General features: G+C 43.6%; 1 protein-coding gene across 4 annotated transcripts in view; it reads left to right on the top strand.

Moving 5' to 3' along the window:
- The window catches only part of rhbdl1 (rhomboid, veinlet-like 1 (Drosophila)), a 261,415-nt gene that overhangs the window by 169,328 nt on the left and 76,780 nt on the right, over positions 1 to 15,307 (top strand). For all 4 annotated transcript variants that reach the window (XM_080206154.1, XM_080206155.1, XM_080206156.1 and 1 more), the window contains one exon: positions 11,242 to 11,354. In XM_080206154.1, the coding sequence (XP_080062280.1) occupies positions 11,242 to 11,354 (113 nt within the window). The remainder of the gene's footprint in view (positions 1 to 11,241; positions 11,355 to 15,307) is intronic.

Below are 15,307 nucleotides of genomic sequence, written 5' to 3'. Positions count from 1 at the left end.
CTGATATATTTCCTCAGTATCGCAATAATTTCCCCTTTAACCAGTAATGCAACTCCACCGGTTTTCCTTTTTGTCTGTTCTTCCTAAACACCGAGTACCCCTGAACATTCAATTCCCATCCCTGGTCACCCTGCAGCCATGTCTCTGTAATCCCAATTATATCATACCCATTTACATCTATTTGCACAATTAATTCATCCACTTTATTGCAAATGCTCCACACATTAAGACACAAAGCCTTAAGGCTTGTCTTTTTAGCAATATTGGTTCCGTTCCTACTATTTGCCACTGCGGCCCTGTTTGATTCTGGCCCTTTTCTTGTCTATCACTTTTCTTATTCCCCTTTCTGCATTTTGTTCTTGTCCTTGATTTCCCCTTCCTCTGACTCCTTGTGTAGGTTCCCATCATCCTATCATTTTGGTTTAAACCCTCCCCATCCACTTTGGCAGATACTCCCCCAAGACATCAGTCCTAGTCCTGCCCAAATGTAACCCATCCAGATTGTAGCGCTCCCAGCTCCCCCAGACTGCTCCCAATGTCCCAGGAATCTGAATCCCTCTTCCTCACTCCATCTCTCAGCCACATATCAATCTAATATATCCTACTATTTCGACACTGACTAGCACATAGTACTTATTGGTGGTACTCCTGAGATCACTACATTTGAGGTCCTACTTTCCTTACTTACTTCCTAACTCCCTATATTCTGCTTTTAGGATCTCTTTGCTTTTTTTATCAGTGTCATTTGTATCATGACCACTGGCTGTTCACCTTCCCCCACCAGAATGCTCTGAGACACCCTTGATCGTAGCACCAGGGAGGCAACATACCATTCTGGCATCTCGTTTGCCACAGGATCGCCTGTCTATTCACCTTGCAATTGAATCTCCAATAACTATTGCATTCCCACACTTTTTACTCCTCCACTGTGCAGCAGAGTCAACCATAGTGCAACAAATTTGGCTGTTGTTGCTTTCCCCTGAGAGGCCATTCCCCTCAACAGTATCCAAGGTGGTGTATCTGTTTTGCAGGGAAATGGCTACAGGAGATTCTTGCATTGCCTATCTAGACTTCTTGCTCTGCCTGGTGGTCTTCTATTCCCTTCCTGCCTGTGGAGCCTTAGCCTGCGGTGTGACCACCTCTCTAGACCTCTCTTCATGATAATCTCCACCTTGTGGGTGTTCCATAATGTCCCCAGATGCCACTCCAGCTCTGAAATCCGGGCTTCCAGGAGTTGCAGCTGCAGACACTTCGTGGACACATGTTGGTCCCAGGCATTGGAAATGTTCCCGGCCTCCCAGTGGAACACTAGGACCATACCACGGCTTTGGGCTCTCCTGCCATCAGTTAACCTTTAGAAGATACTTAGCATCAAATAATATCAATTATTCTGTGGCCCTTCTTCCCTGGTCCTTGTTACTACAGAATATAGTGGTACCTTGGTTAGCACTGCTGCCTCACAGCGCCAAGGACCTGGGTTCAATTCCTGGCATGGGTCACTGGTTGTGTGGAGTTTGCACATTTTCCCCATGTCTGTGTGGGTTTCCTCCGGATGCTCCAGTTTCCTCCCACAGTCCGAAAGACGTGCTGATTAGATGGATTGGCCATGCTAAATTCTCCCTCAGTGTACCTGAAAAGGTGCCAGAGTGTGGCGACTAGGAGATTTTCACAGTAACTTCATTGCAATGTTAATGTAAGCCTACTTCTGATGTGAATAAATAAAAGTAGTAAGTTCTTACCCACTACTCACCAGTCAGTTCTGTCCCTTATGCCCTTATTGCTGCAGCAGGGCAAGACCACTCTGAAGGTTTAAAAAGTTAGAAAGCGAAGAAAAAAAAACATATCCTTTGCACCAAATTCCCACCGTGTTCCAAATTACTGGAACTGGAATTGCTGAGTGACACCCACATTCAGTCTGGCTGTGTCTTCCCCAGAATGTGCTCCCTCCTACAGCTTGTATGCAAAGCTGACGGTATTGTGAGTCCCCTACTTGCCAATAGGTCAGTAGCCATTGCAATACCCTGCGGCCCTTAAGCGGGAGTTGAGTACCCACTGAGGGCACTGAGGGAAAAGGCAGGAGAATAGCACTATATCATAATGCTCATTTGGAGGGACAGTGCAAATACCATGGGCCAAATAGTATCAAAACAATCCTGTGACTCTTGTGGCTATCGATCAAACTGTGAAATAGAAGGCACCCTCCTATACAAATGGATGGTTGTGAAATGTGTCATATAGGACTAATCCAATGATGGATATTCTCAGGCTCATGTCAACAAACAAGAGTGAAATAGCATGCAATCACATTTTTTTAAAACTCCGGACATTCCTTTCAGAAATTTAAAGGGTAGGACTTTTAAATGCCTTGACAGTTTGAAAGGTACCTTTTAACGGCTCATCTTGACAGTTTTGACAAGTCCCTTGGATAGATAATTTTGACAGTTCAGACAGTTGATTTTGACAGATCTGTTGACAGTTCCAATGAGCTTGAAGTAATGAGTTTATACACCTTTATGCCTACTTTTACCAATTCTAAAGGACAACTTTTTCCTCACAAAGGATGCCTGATCTACCCCATTGTGCAAATTATCTCCAGCATAGGACACCCCTTATCTCCCCCAGTGGTGTCCCTGGTGCCAGATCCAAAGGGGTACCTTACCTCTCCCATGGGGTACCCTGACTGTCCAAATTAATCCATAAAATTCAGACCTACTTTTAATCTATCTGAACTTTGCATTTCACACTCCAGGGCTACCAAAATCCCACTTCAGTGAAAGCACCTGATGATATAAATAGCCAGCTGCCTCATGTAAATGTACATGCGTGAAAAGGCATTTCTGCCCTGTTAAAACGGGACTGGTCATTTTTGGGGGCAGTACTTACTATTTTCAACCGCTTTGCTATTTTTGCCATGATGGAGAAATCTGGGTTGTGGTACCTTTTTAATAAACACCGTCTTTATCATCCCAATAAATATTGGCCCCTGCCCTCTCTATATCCTTAATGTCCTGCCTAAAACTGACCCCTGTTTTGGGAATTTCTTATGGATTTCCCTCTTTAATGCTGAACTACCAGGATGCTGGGATGAACACAGCATTCTGGACTCAATGCCAGTGTTCTGACCTGCCTTGAAAATGCAAGGATCTTCCTTCACCATTGATCTGCCCATGTCCTGCTGAAGTTCTGCTGGCACTCTGTGCAATTAGCCACACTATCTATGTGGGTGTCCTGTACAAATGCTGGCACTGTATTTGCTGTACCTATGCTCATTTCATTTATGTATATTCACTGTGACCCCAACACCCCTGTTAACATCTCATCAATCACATATCCATTAACAACTGCTGTCTGGTGTCTGTCCTTGAGCCAAGTTCCCAGCCATGTTGCCAAATTCCTGTTAATACAGTAGATCTTAATTTTAGCTATAATTTTAGCAATGAACTTATCAAAAGCCGTTTGAAAATCTATACGCACATTGCCTTTGTTGATAATTTGCTTTCCATCAAAAAACCCTGTTAAATTCGCCAAACAAGGCATGCTTTTAACAAATTTATGTTGCCTCTCCTTAATTAATCCATGCGTTTCTAATTGAGTATTAATTTAATCCTTTTAATCCTTCTGAAGTTTGCCCACTGCTGATGTTAAATTGGCTGGTTTATAATGATCTAGTTTATGACTTCTCTCTTTTTGAATTGAGGTGTTACTATGGAAAGTCGCCAGTTCTTTGGCAAAAAAAAATCCACATGTGAGGACAAAGGGAAGAATATGGCCTTTCCTTCCTGATTTGCTTTAGTATTTTACCATGTTTGCCATTGGGCCGGATTTTGGCTACCAAGGTGGTAGCTCAAGTTGGGACATTTCCCAACTTGTCACACCTGCCTCAGTACCTTGAAGCATGTGATTTTTTTTATCATTCATTCATGGGACATGGGCGTTGCTAATTGGCCAGCATTTATTGCTTGTCCTTAATTGTCCGAGGGCTGTTGAGAGTCAACCACATTGCTGTGGCTCTGGAGTCACATGTAGGCCAGATCAGGCAAGGACGGCAGATTTCCTTCCCTAAAGCACCTTAGTGAACCAGGTGGGTTTTTCCTGACAATCGACAATGGTTTCATGGTCATCAGTAGATTATTAGTTCCAGATTTTTTTTATTGAATTCAAATTCCACCATCTGCCGTGGTGGCATTCGAACCTCGGTCCCCCAGAACATTTGCTGAGTTCCTAGCGATAACAACACTAGGCCATCATCTCCCCTGTGATTATTATTTGAGGGAGATTGCTGCAGGTTAGAGTTGGGCCTGTTGACCCTGGAAGTAGACCATAGGCAGCCATTGGGGTGAGTGAGTGCTGAGGTGGGCTGGTTAGAAGGAACAACTTAGATTATCTGGGACTTCGTTCCAATTGTTTTGAAGTTGTTAGTCCATCTAGCTCCCACCCTTCACACACCCCAACACCTTCTCCATCCTCCCCCCACCCACCCCCAACCCCTCATGTCACATCCATTGCCATTCACCAATTATGAACCATAACTGGACTTTAGGAGCCATGTGGAGATGAAAATAAATTTCTAACAGTCTAATACAGTTCTCACTCCAAAACACTTAATAGTGAAAAACTTCCATTGATAAAATTCATTCAAAGCTTTTAAATCACCTCCATAAATAAACTTTTATTTTGACTCCACATCAAATACATTTAATTTCTTAATTGCCTCCAAGATAATAGCAAAATATTGTAGGTGCTGAAATCTGAAACAAAACCAGAAAATACTGGAAAAGTGCCCCAGGTCTGATAGCCTCTATGGAGAGAGAATAGAGCCAACATTTCAAGTCTAGATGTCTCTTTGTCAGAGTGAAGGGTCATCTAGACTCGAAACATTGGCTTTATTCTCTCTCAATGTGGAGATGCCGGCGTTGGACTGGGGTAAACACAGTAAGAAGTCTCACAACACCAGGTTAAAGTCTAACCAAATTATTTGATAGTAAACTCACAAGTGTTCAGGGTTTGCCCCTACGTCAGGTGAATGGAGAGTTCTGTCCTCAAACAGAGCATATAACAGCACACACAGTTTACAGAATACTGATTAGAATGTGACTCTTCACAGCTAACCTGCTATTCAAGTTTTAAAGATGCAGACAATGTGAGTGGGGAGAGCGTTAGGTTACAGAGATGTGTATTGTCTCCAGACAGTACAGTAAGTGAGATTTTGCAAACCTAGGCAAGTCATGGGGGTTACAGGTAGTGCAACATGAACCCAAGATCCCTGTTGAGACCATCCTCATGTGTGCGGAACTTGGCTATCAGTCTCTGCTCAGCGACTCTGCTCTGTCATGTGTCGTGAAGGCCGTCTTGGAGAACGCATTCGGCCTCTGACCCTTGGGTAAGCATGAAGAGTCACATTCTAATCAGTATTCTGTAAACTGTGTGTGCTGTTATATGCTCTGTCTGAGGCCAGAACTCTCCATTCACCTGACGAAGGGGCAAACCCCAAAAGCTTGTGAGTTTAATATCAAATAAATTGGTTGGACTTTAACCTGGTGTTGTGAGACTTCTTACTGTATTCTCTCTCCACAGAGGCTGTCAGACCAGCTGATATTTTTTAGCATTTTCTGTTTTTGTTGTTATTAATAGCCTCTTTAAGTTGTCAATTAAACTGTACTCAGAACTCAGACCTTCTACTTTGTTCCACCGGCTCTACCTTGTCTTAGACTGTATCAGCTCCATCACATTTGTCCCTTTCTTTAACTCTAATTAAGAGTCATATGGACTCAAAACATTAACTCTGTTTCTCTCCTCAGGGATGGTGCTGAGTTTTGACAGCATTATCTATTTGTATTTCAGATTTTCAGCATTTATTATGCTCTTATTTAAACTCAGAACCCCCTGCTGAGATAATAGTAGCTTTCGAAACTCAGCTAAAGATTCATGGTGATGTAATAATGGCCCTTGGGAAATGTCAACAAAGAGGTCTATTGAAACTGCATGATTAGCTGCTACTTCTATTTTTAATCTAGGCCCATCAATCAAGCAGTCCAGGAGAGTTTTTTTTAACTCTCACTGACAGCTGCAGCCTATTTTTTTGATGCGTAAAGAGTCAGGGTTACAAAACTTCAGTTGTACACATACCTTATCCGCTCCTAAGAGCATTTTGTTTACTCCATCAATTCGTGATTCCCACACAATAGGTCATTGCTTTTGCAACAACCATAATTGGATCTGTTTGAACTTAGCACCAGGTTCAAATGACACTGTTTGGTTTGGGTTTTCCACCTATTTCCCCACCTGCAAAGATTGCATGTCAGAAATGGGGGTGAAATTTCCAGTTCTGGATCCCGCCTGCAGCTTTTAAAGGTTCGCTGAGTCTTCCCAGCTCAGTGGAAATCCTGAACCCCTGTATTCCCCGCTGCAATTTCCACCAATAAATTTGTTAGTATCTTTCGATTTGCAATGTCCTATCCAGTTGTTCTATTACTCCTCTATTAATGATTTTTTATTCCACCATGGCAAACTTCTGTCACAAAATATGCGAACTAATCATAGTAATTCTACCATATCTTCATATGATTTATTTTTCCTCTATCTACAGGCAGCACGGTAGGACAGTGGGTAGCACTGCTGCCTCACAGCGCCAGGGACCCAGGTTCAATTCCAGCCTTGGGTCACTGTCTGTGTGGAGTTTACACATTCTCCCTGTGTCTGCATGGGTTTCCCCCAGATGCTCTGGTTTCTCCCAACATCCAAAGATGCGTTGGTTAGGTGGATTGGCTGTGCTAAATTGACCCTAGAGTCAGGGGATTAGCGGAGTAAATATGTGGAGTTGCAGGAATAGGGTCTGCGTGGGACTGTGGTCGGTGCAGACTCAATGGGCTGAATGGCCTCCTTCTGCACTGTAGGGATTCTATGAGTTTTTAAAATTTTTAATGTGTTTAGGAAATCCTCTGGTATATCCTTTCATTTTCTCCATTAATCTTTCTCCATAATCCCCTTTTCAGTTTCCCTATTTTTTTTTGTTTATCTTTCCCTCCATAGTGTCCATCATATTTGTAATATCAGGCTTAGATTTGTTTTCTGTCTGTTTTGTAAGAATCTTTTTAATTTTATTTTCTGATCGTTTGCCCACTACCTTGCAGTGAAGGACCAGTTATTCTCCACCCCCCACCCCGAGATCTGGTTAAACGTGTTGGGCATGCTTTTGTTGAGCAAATAACAGCAACTGAATGATGCACACCATCATTAATGTGCAAATCATCAACAACCTGCAGTGAGGAAGGGATACCCCATGAATTGTGAGCCATTAGTAGTTGCTGGGCAATTTGCATTGCTCTGTTCTTAGCTCCACTAAAATGGTGTGCTGTGCTTAACCTCCCCATGCTTTTCAAGAAATTTGCACATTAATTTCTCATTAAATTGCTACAGAAAATAATGACTAATAATTAGAGCCTTGCATATTTTAATGACTAAATAATTGCTAATGATTGTCAATCAACCTCTCTTGTCCAGAAAATAAACCAATATCTATCTGGAGTTCCATTCATTCATAAACCTGAGGTTTTAGAATGTCAATTTTTAAACTTAAATAAAGTTTATTTATTATTGTCACAAATAAGGCTTACATTAACACTGCAATTAAGTTATTGTGAAATTCCCCTAGTCACCACACTCCAACACTTGTTTGAGTCAATGCACCTAACAGGCATGTCTTTCAGATTGTGGAAGGAAACCAGAGCACCTGGAGGAAACCCACGTTGACACGGGGAGAATGTGCAGACTCCACACAGACAGTGATCCAAGCCAGGAATTGAACTCGGCTCCCTGGCGCTGTGAGGCAGCAGTGCTAATCGCTGTGCCACCGTTACCTTTTGTTGTGTTTTCCTATCTGTCTCTTTTTTCTCCTTTCCCTTTTAATCCAATTTTTATTTCTCACACTTGGCTCTCCCTGTGTTTCTTACATTTCAATAGCAACTATAGCTCAAAGGAAGTAGTTTATTGGCTGCAAAGTACTTTTCATGACCACTGCATTTTTGAAAGTGCTATATGAATGCAAAAGTGCTATACAAATGTGAGTTTTTTGTTCACTTCCCATATCCGATTTGGCACTGTATACACATAGGCTAGGATTTTATGGCTTTGTCACAGCATGTCCCCCCGCAATCCCACCCACCTCCTGGCAGACGTGGTGAGCCATTGTAATTGCCCCTTACTTAAGTGGGACCATAATATCCAGCTGAGCGGGAGGGACGATAAAATTCTGGCCATTTTCTAATTGACCCTCCTTCTTGGCCCACGCTCTATTTATCCTATGAGGCTAGAATCTTTATAAGTTATTGGCTTTGCAATGTACTGGTGGTCCAACATATCCTGTTGCCTTCACCATCGTAAGTTCATAAGATATGGGAGCAGAATTAGGCCATTTGGCCCATCGAGTCTGCTCCGCCATTTGATCATAGCTGATGTGCTCCTCATCCTCATTTTCCTGCCTTCCCCCCCATAACCCTTCAACCCATTACCAATTAAAAATCTCTCTAACTCCTCCTTAAATTTGCTCACTTTGGGGTAGCGAATTCCACAGATTCACAGCCCTTTGGGAGAAGCAGTTTCTCCTCAACTTTGTTTTAAGTTTGCTGCCCCTTATCCTCAGACTATGACCTCTCGTCCTCTAATGCCCCACAAACGGAAGCATCCGCTTTATCCATACCTTTTAAAATCTTACTTATATACCTCAATTTGATCTGTCCTCATCCTTTTAAATTCAATCGCTGGAATTCTACCTCCTTGCCAGCCATGGAATCTGAGCAGGCGAGGGACGGACAACGGAAATGTCCGTTGACCCAGGGCGGGAGTTTCTGGTCTTGCTTGAGGGAGGATGTAAAATGCCACCCATGTCATTATCCAGTCCTGCTTTCAACAATTTTGTGCACAAAACTGTTACGTAGCGAAAAACTGCAGCAGGCGACGGTGCAGAGGGACCTTGGGGTCCTTGTGCATGAGTCGCAAAAACCCAGCTTGCAGGTGCAGCAGGTGGTCAGGAAGGCTAATGGGATGCTGGCCTTCATAGCGAGGGGGATTGAATATAAAAGTAGGGAGGTCTTGCTGCGGTTGTATAGGGCATTGGTGAGGCCGCAGCTGGAGTACTGTGTGCAGTTTTGGGCGCCGTACTTGCGCAAGGATATTTTGGCCTTGGAGGGAGTGCAGAGGAGGTTTACTAGGCTGATGCCGGAGTTGAGGGGGTTGAGCTATGAGGAGAGGCTGAATAAATTGGGCTTGTACTCGTTAGAGTTTAGAAGAATGAGGGGAGATCTCATTGAGACTTATAAGATGATGAATGGGATGGATAGGATAGAGGTGGAGAGACTCTTCCTGCTCAGAAAGGATAGTAGGACTAAGGGGCACAGCCTCAAGATAAGGGGGGGGTGCGGTTTAGAACGGAGTTGAGGAGGAACTTCTTCACTCAAAGGGTGGTGAACCTCTGGAATTCTCTGCCCGTTGAAGTGGTGGAGGCTACCTCGCTAAATATTTTTAAGACGCGGGTTGATGGGTTTTTGATAAGAGAGGGGATTAAGGGTTATGGGGAGAGGGCGGAAATGTGGAACTGAGCCACGACAGATCAGCCATGATCTTATTGAATGGCGGGGCAGGCTCGAGGGGCTAGATGGCCTACTCCTGCTCCTATTTCTTATGTTCTTATGTTAAAACAGTACAACAAAGTTTAACTAATGGGACATGCTGAGCAATGACCCACTGCAGCCAAATCTGACCCATTCACTCCATGTTAGGATTGATCAATCGGAATCAATGCTACACTGTAATCTGGTGGAATTGGCTGGTCAGCATTTTGGGAGAGTGGCATTGGGCTGGTGTAGAACAGATGCTAGCACCGGTCCCACAAATTAGGCTCAAGCATGAAGTGAACCTGGGCTGTGTTACTGGTATCTAACTGCGGGGCCAGTAACTGATATACATTTCCCTGACACAGGCGCCACTAGGAAGGAGTGCTGTGGGTCATGCCCAAGAATCGTTTGCATTTTAAGAAGACATTCATTATAAGTATTTTGCTGCTAAATTTTGCATGTCACTGAGATCATAGTTTAATAAAATGGCAGTAGCTGTAGACCCTCGGGAGGGGGAGGGAGATTCTCCCATCCCACTGTGCAGCGGGCTGGGAAGGCAGCCGTTTCACACAATCTGCGCTGGATGTCTGGGCCTCTGCGTATCTCCAGCCGCAGATTTCCGGTGCTGTCTAATTATGCGGCCTCTCGTTTAAATGCTATTTGAATATCATTAGCGGGCCTGGGACTGGAGTCTCCCCTGCAAGTGGGGAGCTATGGTAATTCCCGCTGGAATGCGGGAATTCCAGCGAGGATTACTATAGCTCCCCGATTGTAGGAAGCTGGCGGCCCGACCCAGCTGGAGGGAAAGCAGGGAGGCAGTTGGGCCTCTAGAAGATCGGGTGCAGGGGCAGTGCCAAGTAGGGGGCGGGAGCAACGCCTAATGGGGGGCAGGGCCTGCTGGGTGTTGGGACCTGCTTGGTGTCAGGTCCTCAGGGGCGCAGTTGGTGGGGGTCCTGCTGCCTCTGTACTGTAGGGATTGGTGGGGGAGAGAGGGAGGCAGGCCAGTGATTGGGGCTAGTCATCTAGGTGAGGGAGGGGAAACAGCCTGCTGGGGAGGGTCAGGATTTGGCACTGCTGATGGGGGACAGTGGGGGAAGAGATGTGGGGGCGGGAGATAGGGGCAGGCAGGAGGGGGGGGCGTCAAGGCTGGCCGGACAAGTCCAGGAGATAGGTATTTGGGCCATGGGGTGGAGGGGGGAGTTGCATGGTCAACGTTGCGGGGTCACAGGGCTGGCCAGCGACTGAGAGGCTGGAGTCTGGAGCTACAGTGCATGCGCCGAACTCAGGACTGACAGATCAGCACATGCATAACGGCCGACTATGCTGCCGACCCTTCGAGTGGGAATAGGACTCACCGACTGAATTTTAACGTGATTCAGACATTAGTGTAGTGCACGGTGTCTAGGAGATTATTTTTGAACTCCTGCTGAAAACCAGTGGGATTTACTCCAGTTTTTATGTGAATTTGACATTTAGAATTTTTGGGGGAAAATTGCTCCCCCTGCACCCCCCCCCAGGTCTTTTAACAAAAATGAAACATAATTGTGAATTGAGCTGATTGAATCAGTGTTTATGTCTACAAACCCTCTCGTAACAAGTCTGACTTTAACACAGGCTCTTGTGGTTACCACAGGTTGGAACAATTGGGGTTCAATGCTTTCTTGCAGCTGATGATTGGGGTGCCACTCGAGATGGTCCATGGGATTATGCGCATTGGACTGCTGTACCTGGCAGGTGTTCTAGCAGGTGAGCTTATTCTTTGATAAATCAGCACACAGTGGGTTTCATTCAGCTAAAGATCACACACACAGATATAAAACACATAACTGTTGCTCAGTATTAGTGAGACGGTCATATTTTATTTGTTCTTGGGACATAGATGATATTGGCTAAACTGCATTTACTGTCCTTCCCAATGTTACCCTGAGAAGCTGATGATGACTCTCGATGTGAATTACCACAGTCCTTATGGTGATGGTTCTCCAACAAAAGTGCTAGCTAGAGAAATCCGGGATTTTAATGCAACAATAATGGAAGAAAGGCAGGATGTAGCCAAACCAAAGTGGCACATAACATGGAGGGGAACTTACAGCTGACGGTATTCCCATGACATTGCTGCTCTTGTCCATCTCACAAACTGGAGTTGAGCGTTGCTGTCTGAATAAGCATGGGGTATTACTACAGTGCACCTAATAGATGGATAAATGCACCTGTGGCATTAAGGAAAATGTTGGATAACGAGTTTGGGCCAGAGCAGTGCAGTGTTTTGGTCAGTGACACAGTGGTTAGCACTGCTGCCTCACAGCACCAGGAACTCAGGTTTGATTCCCAACCTCGGGTCATTGTCTGTGTGGAGTTTGCACATTCCCCCCGTATCTGCATGGGTTTTCTCCGGGTGCTCCGGTTTCCTCCCACAGCCTAAAAGACATACTGGTTAGGTGCATTGACCATGCTAAATTCTCCCTCCGTGTATCCAAATGGGTGCCAGAGTGTGGCAATCAGGGGATTTTCATAGTAACTTCATTTCAGTGTTAATGTAAGCCTACTTGTGACATTAATAAATAAACTTTGAAACTTTATTAAGCTTCTTTATTGTTGTTGAGTTTGCATCCATCCAAGCAAGTGGTGAGTATTCCATCATAATGTTGATGTGAAAATGTGTATTTATTCCACAGTAATTCGGTTGAGGCTGTATTAGAGACTTAGATAACCAAATTCCTCTTTTACTGACAGATTCAGATTGTGTGCTGGGAACATTTCCAACCCAGAGAATTTCATTAGGGACGTAATTCAGGGAGGTGGTGATGGCATAGTGGTAATGTCATTGGTAATGCCCAGGTTAATGCTCTGGGGGCATGGGTTCAAATCCCATTACAGCTGTAGAATTTACACTCAACTGATAAATCTGGAAATGAATGCTAGTCTCAGTAATGCTGATAGTGAGGCTACCATTGATTATTGTTTAAAAACCTATCTGTTTCGCTAATGTCCTGGAGGGTGGACATCTGCCATCCTTACCCAGTCTGACCTATGTGTGATTCCAGACCCAGAGCAATGTGGTTGACTCTCAACTACCTTGAAATATCTGTTAGAAATTAGCAATGGGCAACAAACGTTGGCATTATTTGTTAGTGATGCCCACATTGCATGAAAAAAAAGTTGTGAAGTTGAGTTTATAAAAAGTGTAAAACACTAAAGGGGAAATAACAGGATATTGTCTCTTTAAAAGCTGATTATGTTAGTGCCTACGGAAATCTGTTTTTGGGTTCAATACTGAACTGTTTAAATTGCAAAGCGCAGGCTGCAGAAGCAGGTCAGTGTTCCAGCCTAACCAAAACAGACTTTTGAATTGGACCATTGAGTTTAAAGCAAGCCTGCAGAGACACAGAACCAATGGAATTCAAATGTGAGGGTTGTTGACAGCCTTAAGCCACTCAGATCACAGGAATTCTGTGAGGTAATTCCAAGTATATAAACCTGGACATGACAGTTAACTGTCAGAGTATGCTTGCCATTTCTTACGTCAGAAGTAGGGTAGGCATGGCTGTCATGTAAATCCTGCAGTTTCAAGTATGTCATTATAAAACCACCCTCAGAATAGAGAGAGATACCAACCCAGAAAGTATTCCAGACATGAGCCTCATTGAAAAAAGGTCACATTTCCAAAGACACCTGTTTGTATTTTTCTTGAGAGTGACCAAATTCTGTAATGATTTATTCTACTATTCCTGAATAAGTCTTGTAGTATTCAAACAGCATTCTATTGGGATTTTATTCTGCTTCTTAATTGTTTGAATAAGGTTGTCATTAGTTTAAAAAATAAAGTTCTGTTAATTGTTCATGATAGAAAGTGTCAGATCCTGCTTTAATTTACCAAAACCAATAACTTCCTACTACCTCGCACACACTTGTACAAGATTATGAGGTAATGTATATCCTTCTGAGTGGTTCCAAATTTGAGCAGAAGGAAAAGCCACCTCCGTGTCGTAACAATAGTCTTAAAATTACAGCTATGCCAGTTGGGAGTCAAATCAGGAAGTATTTTTGTTCCAAGTGTTAGTGGAAATCGAGATTCTTTCCAACAAAAGGCTCTGGTTGCTAGGTCAGTTGCAATTTCAGAGCTGAGATTGAAGTTTGCGTGCTGCCAAGGAATACAGAGAAATGAAATGAGGAACATGTCAATCTGACTCAATGCTGATTGGCCTTTTTCTGTTCCTGTAACCCCATGTAAAATACAAACAAATCAGTTGTTCAAGTGGAGTGGGTAATTAAAAAGCAATTTGCCAACTGGACAGTAGATAGAAGAAGTGGATAGTCAGAAGCTTTTTCCCAAGGTGGAGGAGTCAATTACTGGGGCGGGGGGGGGGGAAGGTGTGGCATAAGGTTAAGGTGCGAGGGGCAAGGTTTAAAGGAGATGTACGAGGCAAGTTTTTTTACACAGAGGGTGGTGGGTGCCTGGAACTCGCTGCCAGGGGAGGTAGTGAAAGCAGATGCAATAGTGACCTTTAAGGGGCATCTGGACAAATACATGAATAGAATGGGAATAGACAGATATGGTCCCCGGGGGTGGGTTTTAGTTCAGCGGGCAGCATGGTTAGTGTTGACTTGGAGGACCGAAGGGCCTGTTCTTGTGCTGTAACTTTCTTTGTTCTTTGGATATGTACTAAGATTGTTCTGTTAGTGCTGTTTTGTATAGACCAGAGTCCTTGGTAAGCTGTTGATTTTTCCTTCACTCCTTAAGAAGCAGCAGGGATTTCTAGTACTTACGTAGTTCTTCTATTGATGTTGGATGGCAAGGAGAACTCCTGTGGAAATTCACTCCCAAAATGTCTCATGTGGATCATTATCTGAGGGGGAAAATTTGGCAAGGCTAAGGGAAAAAGACACTAGGTGATTGGTTCCTGCAGAGACCTAGTACAGACACAACAGTCGAATGGCTTCCTTCTCTGTTGTACATTCCGGGAGAGTATATATTATTACAACATAAGCAAATAATTGTTCAAATTATACTATAGTTCAACTAAGAAGGAACACAGGGGACTTCAACATGCTGAAGTTATGTGGAAACTAAGTGCAGACTTTGCCAAAAACAGTGCAAGTATAAAAAGAGTATATTTTGTATATAAGTATATATAAGTATGTACTTATAAGTTTGTATGTCAGTATAAAAAGAGTATATTTTGTTCCAACATAAGCAAATAATTCACTGATTATCTTGTCGTCGTCACTTGGTGTAGGGTGGCTTGTATGTATTTTAATGTCATTTAAGTGTACCAGGTTGCCATCTTTTGGATGTGATGTTGAAAACCATCTTGCAGAACATTAGTAACATTTGCCAGCAGAATTTTGCCAAATTTGAGGTAGTCCAAATGGCAATTCAAACATTAAAAAAACATGCATTTATGCAGCAGCTATCAGAACTTCAAGATGTCCCCAACAGTTTTGAGGCCAATGAGGAACTTTTAAAGTGGAATCACTGTTGTAGGAAATGCAGCAGTCAATTTAAATACAGCCAGGTCTGATAAAAGCAATGAGATAAAAGACCATATCATTCCCTTTAGGTATTGGCTGAGGGATAACTATTGGTTATGGCACCAGGAAGAACTCTCCTGCTCTTCTTCCAGTGGTACTGTGGAAACTTTTACATCTACCTGAGGGGGCAGAGAGAGATGTAGTTTAACATCTTGATTTAACAGGGG

This window comes from Carcharhinus amblyrhynchos, chromosome 18 (assembly GCF_965287045.1).
Source record: "Carcharhinus amblyrhynchos chromosome 18, sCarAmb.v2.hapA, whole genome shotgun sequence".
Classification (NCBI taxonomy): Eukaryota; Metazoa; Chordata; class Chondrichthyes; order Carcharhiniformes; family Carcharhinidae; genus Carcharhinus; species Carcharhinus amblyrhynchos.
This window is presented reverse-complemented; position numbering and strand designations above follow the sequence as displayed.